The sequence below is a fragment of the Chiloscyllium punctatum genome, chromosome 36 (assembly GCF_047496795.1).
Source record: "Chiloscyllium punctatum isolate Juve2018m chromosome 36, sChiPun1.3, whole genome shotgun sequence".
NCBI classification, from domain to species: domain Eukaryota; kingdom Metazoa; phylum Chordata; class Chondrichthyes; order Orectolobiformes; family Hemiscylliidae; genus Chiloscyllium; species Chiloscyllium punctatum.
In genome coordinates, this window is record NC_092774.1 from 49,185,496 (window position 1) to 49,203,057 (window position 17,562).

At 55.2% G+C, this 17,562-nt stretch overlaps 1 protein-coding gene across 1 annotated transcript in view; it reads right to left on the reverse strand.

Annotated features, from left to right (window-relative positions):
- Window positions 1–16,721, reverse strand: part of LOC140460083 (solute carrier family 12 member 6-like) — a gene marked incomplete at its 5' end in the record, with an annotated part of 25,547 nt that extends 8,826 nt beyond the window's left edge. Inside the window, 5 exons of the mRNA XM_072554485.1 lie at window positions 384–530; window positions 1,725–1,856; window positions 2,326–2,414; window positions 6,400–6,444; window positions 16,520–16,721. Of these exons, the coding sequence (XP_072410586.1) occupies window positions 384–530; window positions 1,725–1,856; window positions 2,326–2,414; window positions 6,400–6,444; window positions 16,520–16,721 (615 nt within the window). The remainder of the gene's footprint in view (window positions 1–383; window positions 531–1,724; window positions 1,857–2,325; window positions 2,415–6,399; window positions 6,445–16,519) is intronic.
- Window positions 16,722–17,562: the final 841 nt, after the last annotated feature.

Below are 17,562 nucleotides of genomic sequence, written 5' to 3' on the forward strand. Positions count from 1 at the left end.
CTCTCACCACACACACTCCTGTATCTGGGGAGCTCTCTCTCTCTCTCTCTCTCTCACACACACACACTCCTGTATCTGGGGAGGTCTCTCTCTCTCTCTCTCTCTCTCTCACACACACACTCCTGTATCTGGGGAGGTCTCTCTCTCTCTCTCTCACACACACACTCCTGTATCTGGGGAGGTCTCTCTCTCTCTCTCACACACACACTCCTGTATCTGGGTAGGTCTCTCTCTCTCTCTCTCTCTCTCTCTCTCACACACACATGCACGTGCGCTCCTGTATCTGGGGAGGTCTCGGTCAGCCCTGCCTTCCCGTTCCCCCAGCCTGCCGTCCCCGGTAAGTGAGAAAGCAGTCCCTTGCTGTCCCAGAAGCCGGTACTCACACAGGAACAGCACAGGAAGATGATACAGAAAGACTGCAGAATCCCAGCAGTCCCCACCACCCAGGTCAGCCGCAGGAAGAGGATCACGCCCAAGATGTTCTGTAGACATGGCAGGTAAACACCCATCAGCATTCCCATCTGTGGGTTCTGCAAAATACAACCAGCAGGTGCTGACAGGGGCTGCAGCTCTCTCACACACACACACACACACACACGCATACAGGCACAGAGTTGCAGCTGCAGGTACACACACACACACACAGACTCACGTGCAGGTACAGGCGCGCACGCAGACACACATGTGCAGGTACACGTACAGGCGTGTGCACAGATACACACGTACAGGTACCGGCACATGCGCACACACATATGCAGGTACACATACAGACGCGCACACAGATAAACACGTACAGGTACAGGCACACACTCAGACAGACAATGCAGGTACAGGCACGCACAGGCACACATGTGCAGGTACTGGCATGCACACAGACACACACGTGCAGGTATAGGTACATGTGTGCACAAACATACATACAGGTACAGGCATGTGCAGACAGATACATGCAGGTACAGGTGCACACAGATACACATGTGCAGGTACAGGTACGGGTACAGATGCACAAAGACACATACATGCAGCTAAAAGCACAGGCATGTGCACACACACATACAGGTGCTCACACAGCGACATGTATAGGCGCACTCACACACAGGCAAACAGATACGTACAAGTACAGTCATACAGACCCATTGAACAGGCACGTAGAGGCAGTTTTGAAACCCCACAAGTTCTTACTAAAAAAGACGTGCATGCGTACAGGCGCTCCAACAGGCAGTTTCTCACACACACAGACGGTCACACATCCAACAGGCAGTCTCTCACACACACAGGCACACATTCTCTCTGTCTGTCTCACACACACACACAGGCACACATTCTCTCTGTCTGTCTCTCACACACACACAGGCACACATTCTCTCTGTCTGTCTCTCACACACACACAGGCACACATTCTCTCTGTCTGTCTCTCACACACACACAGGCACACATTCTCTCTGTCTGTCTCTCACACACACACAGGCACACATTCTCTCTGTCTGTCTCTCACACACACACAGGCACACATTCTCTCTGTCTGTCTCTCTCTCTCTCACACACACACACACACACACACACACACTCTCTCTGTCTGTCCCACACACACGCAAAGACAACAAGCGACAGTGAAATACAAACGTGCCCGTATGCAGCGACAGGACAGTGTCGGGCCACATGCAGAGTTCCGGGTCAGGCGTTGGCAGGGACAGGCAAAGCAGCTGGGTATCTGGGGGACTCACCTTGCTGTTCCTCTTCTTGTTGGTGGTGATGCTCTCTGCCTCCTCGTGCTCCTTCGCTCCCTGCGGGAGGTTGGTGTAGTTGGCCATGCGGTTGAGCAAGGAGGACACCTTCGGCCTGGTGTCCAGCTCTTCCTGAGAGACGGGGCAAGGAGCGAGGGAGGGTAGAGTCAACGCCAATGTTCCCGGGAACAGCAGCCCCCGCGCAACACTCCCTCACCGCAGAGTCCCGAGCCCCAGATAAACACCTCTCGACAGGCAGACCCTGAGTATCCACCTCTGTCCTGAAGGCACTCAATGACATAGCCCCCTGTGACCATGGGCCCCACGGACTCTGGCTGAAGAGATTCCTCCTCCTCCCAGCTCTGAACCAAACCAGCGACCCTCCACCGAATTCCCGCCTCCACCCCAAAGCGGGATCTGCCCTCCCAGCGACATCGCCTCCAACAACCGAGAAACCAGAAACTCGCTGCTCACATCACACCAGCACTCCCTCACGACACATCTCCCCAGGCCCCAACCTCAACGCCAACCCTAAATACTCAAGGAGTCCCCCCCCCCCCCCCCGACCCATCCCCCTGTTTTGCCTCTGGCGGAGTTTTACCTCAAACAGCGCCAGATTACGATCGCAGAACTGATCACCCTCGTAATCGCCGCTGAAGAATATGGGGTGCTCCTTGTCGGGTCCATCGCCTGGTGGGAAAGAAGAGTCTTCCCGTCAGCACCAGTTCAAACACTGAGTCAATACATTCCACCAGGTCACCAACAACCACCCCCCCGCCGCCGCACCCCAACTCTTCCTCAACATCACCAGTACCGGTGCACTCTGGCTCTACACCGTCCCCATGGACCCCAAACCCCTTCCCCGTTCCCTCCCTCTCTACACCGTCCCCCATGGACCCCAAACTCCTTCCCCCTTCCCTCCCTCTCTACACCGTCCCCATGGACCCCAAACACCTTCCCCGTTCCCTCCCACTCTACACCGTCCCCCATGGACCCCAAACCCCTTCCCCGTTCCCTCCCTCTCTACATCGTCCCAATGGACCCCAAACCCCTTCCCCGTTCCCTCCCTCTCTACACCGTCCCCCATGGACCCCAAACCCCTTCCCCGTTCCCTCCCTCTCTACACCGTCCCCCATGGACCCCAAACCCCTTCCCCGTTCCCTCCCTCTCTACACCGTCCCCCATGGGCCCCAAACCCCTTCCCCGTTCCCTCCCGCTCTACACCGTCCCCCATGGACCCCAAACCCCTTCCCCGTTCCCTCCCTCTCTACACCGTCCCCCATGGACCCCAAACCCCTTCCCCGTTCCCTCCCTCTCTACACCGTCCCCCATGGACCCCAAACCCCTTCCCCCTTCCCTCCCTCTCTACACCGTCCCCCATGGACCCCAAACCCCTTCCCCGTTCCCTCCCGCTCTACACCGTCCCCATGGACCCCAAACCCCTTCCCCGTTCCCTCCCTCTCTACACCGTCCCGATAGACCCCAAACCCCTTCCCGTTCACTCCCACTCTACACCGTCCCGATGGACCCCAAACCCCTTCCTGTTCACTCCCGCTCCACATCGTCCCCCATGGACCCCAAACCCCTTCCCCGTTCCCTCCTGCTCTCCACCTTCCCGATGGACTCCAACCCCCTTCCCATTCCCTCCTGCTCTACACCTTCCTGTGGGAGATGGATAAAGCAGTGTCACTTCTGCAATCATAATTACTTACGCAAGGTAAATGCACTCACACCAGTTTGTAATGGTTTCAGCCAAGAGCTGAGTCAACAAGAATGAAAACTACGTGGAGGAAGTATATAATTGTTTTTGTATGAGCTAAAATGTGCATACAAGAATGGAACGTGCCAGTGAACAATGGTAGATGTTACAGACAAATACAGAAGGTGCTGTGAGGCTGTAGGTTAAGCCAGATAACAGTAGTTATAAGCATCTGTTTTCCACTTCTACAAAAACACAAAAACAAAACAAACCCCAATTAAAAGGTGAAAAGGATCAAACTGGATGAGGAACGGGAGGAAATGGCACAAGTGGGGGAAATATGTAACAGTGAAGGAGGAGATACCTAACAACGGGCCACAGCAGGATGTGGTGAAATGGCCAAGTAAAACTTGGACTCTGTTATACACAAGGCAGGGGATAAACAATAGTAATGGGCACTGGGTTGGGAGGAGTGAATCCGATATAAGAGATCTGTGGGCCCTATTCCAGGTACCACGCTTCCAAGTGTATTATAAACAGACTGGTTGTTTCAGATCTTGTCTCGGACTGAAATTATTGAAGTGACTGAGCTTCGTTTCTCACACTCCCCACGGACCCCAAACCCCTTCTCCGTTCACTCCCACTCTACACCGTCCCCCTTGGACCCCAAACCCCTTCCCTGTTCCCTCCCGCTCTACACCATCCCCCGTGGACCCCAAACCCCTTCCCCGTTCCCTCCTGTTCTACACCGTCCCCCACGGACCCCAAACCCCTTCCCCGTTCCCTCCCTCTCTACACCGTCCCCCACGGACCCCAAACCCCTTCCACGTTCCCTCCCTCTCTACACCGTCCCCCGTGGACCCCCCAACCCCTTCCCCGTTCCCTCCTGCTCTACACCGTCCCCCATGGACCCCCCAACCCCTTCCCCGTTCCCTCCCTCTCTACACCGTCCCCCTTGGACCCCAAGCCCCTTCCCTGTTCCCTCCCGCTCTACACCGTCCCCCATGGACCCACAAACCCCTTCCCCGTTCACTTCTGCTCTACACCGTCCCCCAGGGACCCCAAACCCCTTCCCCGTTCCCTCCTGCTCTACACCATCCCCCAGGGACCCCAAACCCATTCCCCCTTCCCTCCCGCTCTACACCGTCCCCCGTGGACCCCAAACCCCTTCCCCGTTCCCTCCCGCTCTACACCGTCCCCCGTGGACCCCAAACCCCTTCCCCGTTCCCTCCTCCTCCACACCGTCCCCCACGGACCCCAAACCCCTTCCCCGTTACCTCCCGCTCTACACCGTCCCCATGGACCCCAAACCCCTTCCCCGTTCCCTCCCGCTCTACACCGTCCCCCATGGACCCCAAACCCCTTCCCCGTTCCCTCCCTCTCTACACCGTCCCCCGTGGGCCCCAAACCCCTTCCCCGTTCCCTCCCTCTCTACACCGTCCCCCGTGGGCCCCAAACCCCTTCCCCGTTCCCTCCCGCTCTACACCGTCCCCCATGGACCCCAAACCCCTTCCCCGTTCCCTCCCTCTCTACACCGTCCCCCATGGACCCCAAACCCCTTCCCCGTTCCCTCCTCCTCCACACCGTCCCCCACGGACCCCAAACCGCTTCCCCGTTCACTCCCTCTCTACACCGTCCCCCACGGACCCCAAACCCCTTCCCCGTTACCTCCCGCTCTACACCGTCCCCATGGACCCCAAACCCCATCCCCGTTCCCTCCTGCTCTACACCGTCCCCATGGACCCCAAACCCCTTCCCCGTTCCCTCCTCCTCCACACCGTCCCCCACGGACCCCAAACCGCTTCCCCGTTCACTCCCTCTCTACACCGTCCCCCATGGACCCCAAACCCCTTCCCCGTTCCCTCCCGCTCTACACCGTCCCCATGGACCCCAAACCCCTTCCCCGTTCCCTCCCGCTCTACACCGTCCCCCGTGGACCCCAAACCCCTTCCCCGTTCCCTCCTCCTCCACACCGTCCCCCACGGACCCACAAACCCCTTCCCCGTTCCCTCCCTCTCTACACCGTCCCCCATGGACCCCAAACCCCTTCCCCGTTCCCTCCCTCTCTACACCGTCCCCATGGACCCCAAACCCCTTCCCCGTTCCCTCCCTCTCTACACCGTCCCCCATGGACCCCAAACCCCTTCCCTGTTCACTCCTGCTCTACACCGTCCCCCATGGACCCCAAACCCCATCCCCGTTCACTTCTGCTCTACACCGTCCCCCAGGGACCCCAAACCCCTTCCCCGTTCCCTCCTGCTCTACACCATGCCCCGTGGACCCCAAACCCCTTCCCCGTTCCCTCCCGCTCTACACCGTCCCCCATGGACCCCAAACCCCTTCCCCGTTCACTCCTGCTCTACACCGTCCCCCATGGACCCCAAACCCCATCCCCGTTCACTTCTGCTCTACACCGTCCCCCAGGGACCCCAAACCCCTTCCCCGTTCCCTCCTGCTCTACACCATGCCCCGTGGACCCCAAACCCCTTCTCCGTTCCCTCCCGCTCTACACCGTCCCCCATGGACCCCAAACCCCTTCCCCGTTCCCTCCCTCTCTACACCGTCCCGATGGACCCCAAACCCCTTCCCCGTTCCCTCCTGCTCTACACCGTCCCCCATGGACCCCAAACCCCTTCTCCGTTCACTCCCGCTCTACACCGTCCCCATGGACCCCAAACCCCTTCCCCGTTCACTCCTGCTCCACACCGTCCCCATGGACCCCAAACCCCTTCCCCGTTCCCTCTCACTCGACACAAAGTCAATCATTTTTCTTGTCCCAATACGTTTCTGAGAGTATGAGAGAGACAGCCACATGGCTGCAGGTTGGGAGTGATGTCGGAAAGTTTGGCAGATTTCTGTTCCTGAAGGATATCAATGAAGCAGATGGGGCTGTTACAACAATTGACAATGTTTACAGGGTCACCATGACACATGTTCTGGATACAAGGCCACAGTCCCCCTGCTCTGATTCTGTACCTAGTAGTTTGATGTGTTCACCTGAGATGGAGTTCTGATTTCTCTCTGTAATAAGAAAAGAACAGAGTAAACGGAGAGCAATCAGGGGGCAGAAAACATACCGACAACCTTTCCAAACTAACTGGTGTCCTCTCAGTAACCCCCGACTCTCTCTCTCTCGGAGGTATCTGTGTACTGATTAGTGCCCATCTCGGAGTGCAGGTTAATCATTCCTTGAAGGTGGAGTCACAGGTAGATAGGATAGTGAGGGCGGCGTTTGGTCAGCTTTCGTTTATCGGTCAGAGTATCGAGTACAGGGGTTGGGAGGGTCATGTTGCGGCTGTGCAGGACGTTGGTTAGGGCACCTTTGGAATATTGTGCGCAATTCCGGTCTCCCTCCTATCGGAAGGATCTTGTGAAACTTGAAAGGGTTCAGAAAAGATTGACAAGGACATTGCCAGGTTTGAAAGATTTGAGAAGCTAAATAGACGAGGGCTGTTTTCCCTGGAGCATCGGAGGCTGAAGTGTGACCTTATAGAGGTTTATAAAATCACGAGGGGGGACACGGATAGGGTAAATAGACAAGGTCTTTTCCCCCCTGGGGTGGGGGAGCCCAGAACTGGAGGGTTATAAAATCACGAGGGGGGACATGGATAGGGTAAATAGACAAGGTCTTTTCCCCCTGGGGTGGGGGAGCCCAGAACTAGAGGGTTATAAAATCACGAGGGGGACACGGATAGGGTAAATAGACAAGGTCTTTTCCCCCTGGGGTGGGGGAGCCCAGAACTAGAGGGTTATAAAATCACGGGGGGGACATGGATAGGGTAAATAGACAAGGTCTTTTCCCCCTGGGGTGGGGGAGCCCAGAACTAGAGGGTTATAAAATCACGAGGGGGGACACGGATAGGGTAAATAGACAAGGTCTTTTCCCCCCTGGGGTGGGGGAGCCCAGAACTGGAGGGTTATAAAATCACGAGGGGGGACATGGATAGGGTAAATAGACAAGGTCTTTTCCCCCTGGGGTGGGGGAGACCAGAACTAGAGGGTTATAAAATCACGAGGGGGACATGGATAGGGTAAATAGACAAGGTCTTTTCCCCCTGGGGTGGGGGAGCCCAGAACTAGAGGGTTATAAAATCACGGGGGGGACATGGATAGGGTAAATAGACAAGGTCTTTTCCCCCCTGGGGTGGGGGAGCCCAGAACTAGAGGGTATAGGTTTTCGGTGAGATGGGAAAGTTTGAAAAGGGACCGAAGGGGCAACCTTTCCATGTAGAGGGTGGTACGTGTAAGTAATGAGCTGCCAGAGGAAGTAGTGGGGGCTGGTCCAATTACAGCATTTAAAAGCGATGTGAATGGGTATATGGATAGGAAGGGTTTGGAGGACTATAGGCCGGATACTGGGAGGTGGGACTAGATTAGGGTAAGAAATTGGGTCGGCGTGTACAGGTTGGCTGAAGGGTCTGGTTCCATACTGTGCATCTCTCTGACTCTCAGTTCTCTCTCTCTCTCACTCCACTGACTGGTGTCTCTCAGTCCCCTCTCTCTCTCAGGGAGATATCTGTACACTGACTGGTGTCTCTCAGTCCCCCCTCTCTCTCTCAGGGAGATATCTGTACACTGACTGGTGTCCCTCAGTCCCCTCTCTCTCAGGGAGATATCTGTACACTGACTGGTGTCTCTCAGTCCCCCCTCTCTCTCTCTCAGGGAGATATCTGTACACTGACTGGTGTCTCTCAGTCCCCTCTCTCTCTCTCTCTCTCTCTCTCTCTCTCAGGGAGATATCTGTACACTGACTGGTGTCTCTCAGTCCCCTCTCTCTCAGGGAGATATCTGTACACTGACTGGTGTCTCTCAGTCCTCTCTCTCTCTCAGGGAGATATCTGTACACTGACTGGTGTCTCTCAGTCCCCCCTCACTCTCTCAGGGAGATATCTGTACACTGACTGGTGTCTCTCAGTCCCCCCTCACTCTCTCAGGGAGATATCTGTACACTGATTGGTGTCTCTCAGTCCCCTCTCTCTCAGGGAGATATCTGTACACTGACTGGTGTCTCTCAGTCCTCTCTCTCTCTCAGGGAGATATCTGTACACTGACTGGTGTCTCTCAGTCCCCCCTTTCTCTCTCAGGGAGATATCTGTACACTGACTGGTGTGTCTCAGTCCCCTCTCTCTCAGGAAGATATCTGTACACTGACTGGTGTCTCCCAGTCCCCTCTCTCTCTCTCAGGGAGATACCTGGACACTGACTGGTGTCTCTCAGTCCTCTCTCTCTCAGGGAGATATCTGTACACTGACTGGTGTCTCTCAGTCCTCTCTCTCTCAGGGAGATATCTATACACTGACTGGTGTCTCTCAGTCCCCTCTCTCTCTCAGGGAGACATCTGTAAACTGGTGTCTCTGAATTCTCCCGCTGTCTTGAGGGAAGGCTCAGATGTACGTAGGATAGCCCGGAGATTGTGAATTCAGTGAGAATAGGAAGGGTTTGGAGGACTATGGGCCGGATGGCGGGAGGTGGGACTAGATTAGGGTAGACCTTAACAGTGTGCTTTCTGTCCACAGTAATGATCAGTAACTGAACTGGTGAAGGCAGTAACACCATTGTGTGTCAATGCTTCCTGTTGCTGTGAATCATTGATTATCTCTGAGTAGAGGGAGCTGGAGAGGTCATGTTGAGGTTGTACAGGATGTTGGTGAGATCTCTTCTGGAATACTGTGGCCAGTTCTGGTCTCCCCCGTTACAGGAAGGAGATTATTCACCCAGAGAGGGATCAGGAGAGATTTCCCAGGACGTTCCCGGGAATGAAGGGTGTGAGCTCCAGGGAGATGCTGGGGCTGTTTTCCCTGGAGTGTTGAGGGGGACCTTATAGAGGTTTATACAAGTCGCGAAGGGCATGAATAGGGTTAACGGGGGGGGAATGAGAGAGAGTGGGGGAGACAGGGAAGGTGGGGGGGGAAGGACAGGGAGGAGACAGGAAGCGAGGGGGGAACACGCGAGGGAGGCGGGAGAAACCGGGAGGGTGGGGGAAGGGAGGGGGACACAGGGAGAGGATGGGGGAGACGGGGGGGGGGGGGGACAGGGATGGAGGAAGGGGGAGACGGGGAGGGTGGGTGTGGAGGGGGAGACGGGGAGGGAGGGGGGAGACAGGGCGGGAGGGAAGGGTGGTAGTGGAGGAGGGAGACAAGGAGACCGTGGGGAGATGGCACCAGGAGAAGGGATTTCCGCCCTCCCTTTCCAAGAGGGAGCAGATTGCAAGAGTTGGCAAAGACTGGAACCCAGCGAGGGGAAACACCAGGACAGGCAAGACTTGATGGGTTGAAGGGCCTCTTTCAGGTCCCCCATCCCATCGCTGCACAGTGCGATCCCATGTCCTGGCAACACCCGACCCCTCATGGGCACCCATGCACCGCCAAGGGTTGAAGGGTTTTCCTCACATCCACAGCACAGTGCGATCCCACGCTGTACAACTGAGGACAAGGCTACGTCCTGCGAACTGAGGAACAGGGGGGTGTTATATAACTGATGTAGAAGGGTGCCCCATCAGTGCGCACTCCCCTACCATGTCCTTGGGGGCGAGCACACAAAGCTAGCTCATACCAGAACAGAAAACGGATGTGTGGGCACTTGGATCTCGCTCTGCCACATCAGGCCACACAGTGTAATGTCTGCTGCTAATCAAGGCGCACATCGCAGTGTTACACAATCGCAGGCAAACTAAAACCATCACATCAAGCAAATGCAACGTCAGGGCCGAGTGACGCACTGTCGGAGGGTCAGTGCTGAGGGAGTGGGCCCTGTCGGAGGGTCAGTGCTGAGGGAGTGGGCCCTGTCGGATGGTCAGTGCTGAGGGAGTGGGCCCTGTCAGAGGGTCAGTGCTGAGGGAGTGGGCCCTGTCGGAGGGTCAGTGCTGAGGGAGTGGGCCCTGTCGGAGGGTCAGTGCTGAGGGAGTGGGCCCTGTCGGAGGGTCAGTGCTGAGGGAGTGGGCCCTGTCGGAGGGTCAGTGCTGAGGGAGTGGGCCCTGTCGGAGGGTCAGTGCTGAGGGAGTGGGCAGTGTCGGAGGGTCTGTGCTGAGGGAGTGGGCACTGTCGGAGGGTCAGTGCTGAGGGAGTGGGCACTGTCGGAGGGTCAGTGCTGAGGGAGTGGGCCCTGTCGGAGGGTCAGTGCTGAGGGAGTGGGCCCTGTCGGAGGGTCAGTGCTGAGGGAGTGCCGCCCTGTCGGGGGGTCAGTGCTGAGGGAGTGGGCCCTGTCGGAGGGTCAGTGCTGAGGGAGTGGGCCCTGTCGGAGGGTCAGCGCTGAGGGAGTGGGCCCTGTCGGAGGGACTGTGCTGAGGGAGGGACACACTGTCAGAGGGTCAGTGCTGATGGAGCGGACACTGTCAGAGGGACAGTGCTGAGGGAGTGGTTACAACATGAAACATGAAGTGAGAGACTGTTTTGTATGAGTTGCTGATCACTTAAAACATATGACAACACTGAATTAACTGTGGGAAGTTTCACGTCCCCAACAAACTGACAAAGAAGCTCTTTAATGAAACCGATATGCTCTGAATTTTTTGGGAAATGAAACTGACGAGCAGGAAGCTGGAGAGGCCTGGGTGGGGTCCGCTACTTCAGTCTCACAAAGACAGCACAACGCCAAACCAGAACGTCAACGTGACTCGCGGTCTGGCCAGCAATTTCACATCACACGCACACAAATGTAGGAAGCATCTTGTGATCCCTCACGCACCCATTCAACCACTATATTGGAAAAAAAAGGCTGTGTAACATTACACAGACTGAAATTAAACTCAGGAACCAGTCCCCACCAGTACTGTACCCCAGTGTTATACACTGACAGACCTGTACCCACCAGCACTGTACCCCAGTGTTATACAGGGACAGACCTGTCCCCACCAGTACTGTACCCCAGTGTTACACAGTGACAGACCTGTCCCCCCCAGTACTGTACCCCAGTGTTATACACTAACAGACCTGTCCCCACCAGTACTGTACCCCAGTGTTATACACTGACAGACCCGTCCCCACCAGTACTGTACCCCAGTGTTATACAGGGACAGACCTGTCCCCACCAGTACTGTACCCCAGTGTTATACAGGGACAGACCTGTCCCCACCAGTACTGTACCCCAGTGTTATACACTGACAGACCTGTCCCCACCAGTACTGTACCCCAGGGTTATACACTGACAGACCTGTCCCCACCAGTACTGTACCCCAGTGTTATACACTGACAGACCTATACCCACCAGTACTGTACCCCAGTGTTATACAGGGACAGACCTGTCCCCACCAGTACTGTACCCCAGGGTTATACAGGGACAGACCTGTCCCCACCAGTCCGGTACCCCAGTGTTATACACTAACAGACCTGTCCCCACCAGTACAGTACCCCAGTGTTATACAGCGACAAACCTGTCCCCACCAGTACTGTGCACCAGTGTTATACAGGGACAGACCTGTCCCCACCAGTACTGTACCCCAGTGTTATACACTAACAGACCTGTCCCCCACCAGTACTGTACCCAGTGTTATACACTAACAGACCTGTCCCCACCAGGACTATACCCAGTGTTATACACTGACAGACCTGTCCCCACCAGTACTGTACCCCAGTGTTATACAGAGACAGACCTGTCCCCACCAGTACTGTACCCCAGTGTTATACAGTGACAGACCTGTCCCCAAAAGTACTGTACCCCAGTGTTATACAGTGACAGACCTGTCCCCAAAAGTACTGTACCCCAGTGTTATACACTGACAGACCTATCCCCACCAGTACTGTACCCCAGTGTTATACAGTGACAGACCTGTCCCCACCAGTACTGTACCCCAGTGTTATACAGGGACAGACCTGTCCCCACCAGTACTGTACCCCAGTGTTATACAGGGACAGACCTGTCCCACCAGTACTGTACCCCAGTGTTATACAGGGACAGACCTGTCCCCACCAGTACTGTACCCCAGTGTTATACAGAGACAGACCTGTCCCCACCAGTACTGTACCCCAGTGTTATACAGGGACAGACCTGTCCCCACCAGTACTGTACCCAGTGTTATACAGTGACAGACCTGTCCCCACCAGTACTGTACCCCAGTGTTATACAGGGACAGACCTATCCCCACCAGTACTGTACCCCCGTGTTATACAGTGACAGACCTGTCTCCACCAGTACTGTACCCCAGTGTTATACACTGACAGACCTGTCTCCACCAGTACTGTACCCCAGTGTTATACACTGACAGACCCGTCCCCAAAAGTACTGTACCCCAGTGTTATACACTGACAGACCCGTCCCCAAAAGTACTGTACCCCAGTGTTAATACACGGACAGACCTGTCCCACCAGTACTGTACCCCAGTGTTATACAGTGACAGACCTGTCCCCACCAGTACTGTACCCCAGTGTTATACAGTGACAGACCTGTCCCCACCAGTACTGTACCCCAGTGTTATACAGTGACAGACCTGTCCCCCCCAGTACTGTACCCCAGTGTTATACAGTGACAGACCTGTCCCCACCAGTACTGTACCCCAGTGTTATACAGGGACAGACCTGTCCCCACCAGTCTGTACCCCAGTGTTATACACTAACAGACCTGTCCCCACCAGTACTGTACCCCAGTGTTATACACTAACAGACCTGTCCCCACCAGCACTGTACCCCAGTGTTATACAGGGACAGACCTGTCCCCACCAGTACTGTACCCCAGTGTTATACACTAACAGACCTGTCCCCCACCAGTACTGTACCCCAGTGTTATACACTAACAGACCTGTCCCCACTAGTCCTGTACCCCAGTGTTATACACTAACAGACCTGTCCCCACCAGTACAGTACCCCAGTGTTATACAGGGACAGACCTGTCCCCACCAGTACTGTACCCTAGTGTTATACAGGGACAGACCTGTCCCCACCAGTACTGTACCCCAGTGTTATACAGTGACAGACCTGTCCCCACCAGTACTGTACCCCTGTGTTATACACTGACAGACCTGTCCCCCACCAGTACTGTACCCCAGTGTTATACACTAACAGACCTGTCCCCCCCAGTACTGTACCAGTACTGTACCCCAGTGTTATACACTGACAGACCCGTCCCCAAAAGTACTGTACCCCAGTGTTATACAGGGACAGACCTGTCCCCCCCCCAGTACTGTACCCCTGTGTTATACAGTGACAGACCTGTCCCCACCAGTACTGTACCCCAGTGTTATACAGGGACAGACCTATCCCCACCAGTACTGTACCCCCGTGTTATACAGTGACAGACCTGTCTCCACCAGTACTGTACCCAGTGTTATACACTGACAGACCTGTCTCGACCAGTACTGTACCCCAGTGTTATACACTGACAGACCTGTCCCCAAAAGTACTGTACCCCAGTGTTATACACTGACAGACCCGTCCCCAAAAGTACTGTACCCCAGTGTTATACACGGACAGACCTGTCCCCACCAGTACTGTACCCCAGTGTTATACAGTGACAGACCTGTCCCCCCCAGTACTGTACCCCAGTGTTATACAGTGACAGACCTGTCCCCACCAGTACTGTACCCCAGTGTTATACAGGGACAGACCTGTCCCCACCAGTACTGTACACCAGTGTTATACACTGACAGACCTGTCCCCACCAGTACTGTACACCAGTGTTATACACTAACAGACCTGTCCCCACCAGTACTGTACCCCAGTGTTATACAGGGACAGACCTGTCCCCACCAGTACTGTACACCAGTGTTATACACTAACAGACCTGTCCCCACCAGTACTGTACACCAGTGTTATACACTAACAGACCTGTCCCCACCAGTACTGTACCCCAGTGTTATACAGGGACAGACCTGTCCCCACCAGTACTGTACACCAGTGTTATACACTGACAGACCTGTCCCCACCAGTACTGTACACCAGTGTTATACACTAACAGACCTGTCCCCACCAGTACTGTACCCCAGTGTTATACAGGGACAGACCTGTCCCCACCAGTACTGTACACCAGTGTTATACACTGACAGACCTGTCCCCACCAGTACTGTACACCAGTGTTATACACTAACAGACCTGTCCCCACCAGTACTGTACCCCAGTGTTATACAGGGACAGAACTGTCCCCACCAGTACTGTACACCAGTGTTATACACTGACAGACCTGTCCCCACCAGTACTGTACACCAGTGTTATACACTAACAGACCTGTCCCCACCAGTACTGTACCCCAGTGTTATACAGGGACAGACCTGTCCCCACCAGTACTGTACACCAGTGTTATACACTAACAGACCTGTCCCCACCAGTACTGTACCCCAGTGTTATACAGGACAGACCTGTCCCCACCAGTCCTGTACCCCAGTGTTATACACTAACAGACCTGTCCCCACCAGCACTGTACCCCAGTGTTATACAGGGACAGACCTGTCCCCACCAGTACTGTACCCCAGTGTTATACACTAACAGACCTGTCCCCACTAGTCCTGTACCCCAGTGTTATACACTAACAGACCTGTCCCCACCAGTACAGTACCCCAGTGTTATACAGGGACAGACCTGTCCCCACCAGTACTGTACCCTAGTGTTATACAGGGACAGACCTGTCCCCACCAGTACTGTACCCCTGTGTTATACACTGACAGACCTGTCCCCCACCAGTACTGTACCCCAGTGTTATACACTAACAGACCTGTCCCCCCAGTACTGTACCCCAGTGTTATACAGGGACAGACCTGTCCCCACCAGGACTATACCCCAGTGTTATACACTAACAGACCTGTCCCCACCAGACAGTACCCCAGCGTTATACAGGGACAGACCTGTCCCCCACCAGTACTGTACCACAGTGTTATACACTAACAGACCTGTCCCCACCAGTACAGTACCCCAGTGTTATACAGGGACAGACCTGTCCCCCACCAGTACTGTACCCCAGTGTTATATACAGGGACAGACCTGTCCCCACCAGTCCTGTATCCCAGTGTTATACACTAACAGACCTGTCCCCCCCAGTACTGTACCCCAGTGTTATACACTGACAGACCAGTCCCCACCAGTCCTGTACCCCAGTGTTATACACTAACAGACCTGTCCCCACCAGTACAGTACCCCAGTGTTATACAGGGACAGACCTGTCCCCACCAGTCCTGTACCCCAGTGTTATACACTAACAGACCTGTCCCCCCCAGTACTGTACCCCAGTGTTATACACTAACAGACCTGTCCCCCCAGTACTGTACCCCAGTGTTATACAGGGACAGACCAGTCCCCACCAGTCCTGTACCCCAGTGTTATGCACTAACAGACCTGTCCCCCCCAGTACTGTACCCAGTGTTATATACAGGGACAGACCTGTCCCCACCAGTCCTGTATCCCAGTGTTATACACTAACAGACCTGTCCCCCCAGTACTGTACCCCAGTGTTATACAGGGACAGACCAGTCCCCACCAGTCCTGTACCCCAGTGTTATACACTAACAGACCTGTCCCCACCAGTACAGTACCCCAGTGTTATACAGGGACAGACCTGTCCCCACCAGTCCTGTACCCCAGTGTTATACACTAACAGACCTGTCCCCCCCAGTACTGTACCCCAGTGTTATACACTAACAGACCTGTCCCACCAGTCCTGTACCCAGTGTTATACACTAACAGCCAGTTCCCCACCAGTACTGTACCCCAGTGTTATACAGGGACAGACCTGTCCCCCACCAGTACTGTACCCCAGTGTTATACAGGGACAGACCTGTCCCCACCAGTACTGTACCCCCAGTGTTATACACTAACAGACCTGTCCCCCACCAGTACTGTACCCCAGTGTTATACACTGACAGACTTGTCCCCACCAGTACTGTACCCCCAGTGTTACACACTGACAGACCTGTCCCCCACCAGTACTGTACCCCAGTGTTATACACTAACAGACCTGTCCCCCACCAGTACTGTACCCCAGTGTTACACACTGACAGACCTGTCCCCCACCAGTACTGTACCCCAGTGTTATACACTAACAGACCTGTCCCCCCCAGTACTGTACCCCAGTGTTATACAGGGACAGACCTGTCCCCACCAGTCCTGTACCCCAGTGTTATACAGGAACAGACCTGCCCCCCCCAGTACTGTACCCTAGTGTTACACACTGACAGACTCACCCTGCCCTGTCCCAGACTCCGGTGCTGTTTGGGGTGTGGCCCCAGCCGCTGCATCGTTCTCCCGGTCCCGGAGTCCGGGGCGCCGTCCTTGGGCTCCCAGCCTCCCTCCAACGCCAGCACATCCTCGGCGCGGGTGGGGGTCACCGTGAATCGCACCGACATGTCCCGGCGAGTCACCGACGCTGCCCTCCTGTCCGCCACATCACTCTCCGCGAAAACGCAGGGCCAAGGAGCAGATCTAAATCCGGCGAGACCACCACCCTCACCCCCCGCCCCCGTCTCCTGCTGGCGTGAGGGGGAAATCGATTAATCACCAATATCCCCAGGGTCCGGGACCGATTATTCGCCGATACTCCTGGGATCCGGGATCGATTAATCACCGATACTCCTGTGAGCCGGGATCAATTAATCGCCAATATTCCTGGGGTCTGGGATCGATTAATTGCTGGTATTCCCGGGGTCTGGGAGCAATTAATGGCCGATATTTTTGGGGTCCACTAGCAATTAATCGCTTAATATTCCTCGGGTCTGGGAGTGATTAATCGCCGATATTGCTGGGGTCCAGGAGCGATTAATCACTGATACTCCTGCGGTCAAGAGCAACTAATCACCAATACTCCCAGGGTCAGCAGCAATTAATCGCTGACATTCCATGGTCGGCAACGATTAATCACCAATTCTCCTGGCGTCAGGAGCAATTAATCGCTGAACTTCCTGGATCGGTAAGCAATTAATGTCAGTGCTCCCTGGGGGCTGGGCGATTAATCACAGGGACGGGGTGGGTGGGGGTTGTATGAGTCAATGCTTCCCCTTCGGAAGCGATTAATCACCGATACTTGGTTGAGGGAAGATGGATGAGTCAATACTTCCCCATTTGGGAGCTGTTAATCGACAACAATTGGTTCAGCAAAGGTGGCAGTGCAGATGCAGATATAACTCTCTCCGCAAGGGGACCTCCAAACCGATTAGAATCGGTTGGGTGGGCAGGAGAAGGGGGGGGGCGGTGGTGGGGGGCAAAGGAGTAAAAGGGAGGGATAAAGTAG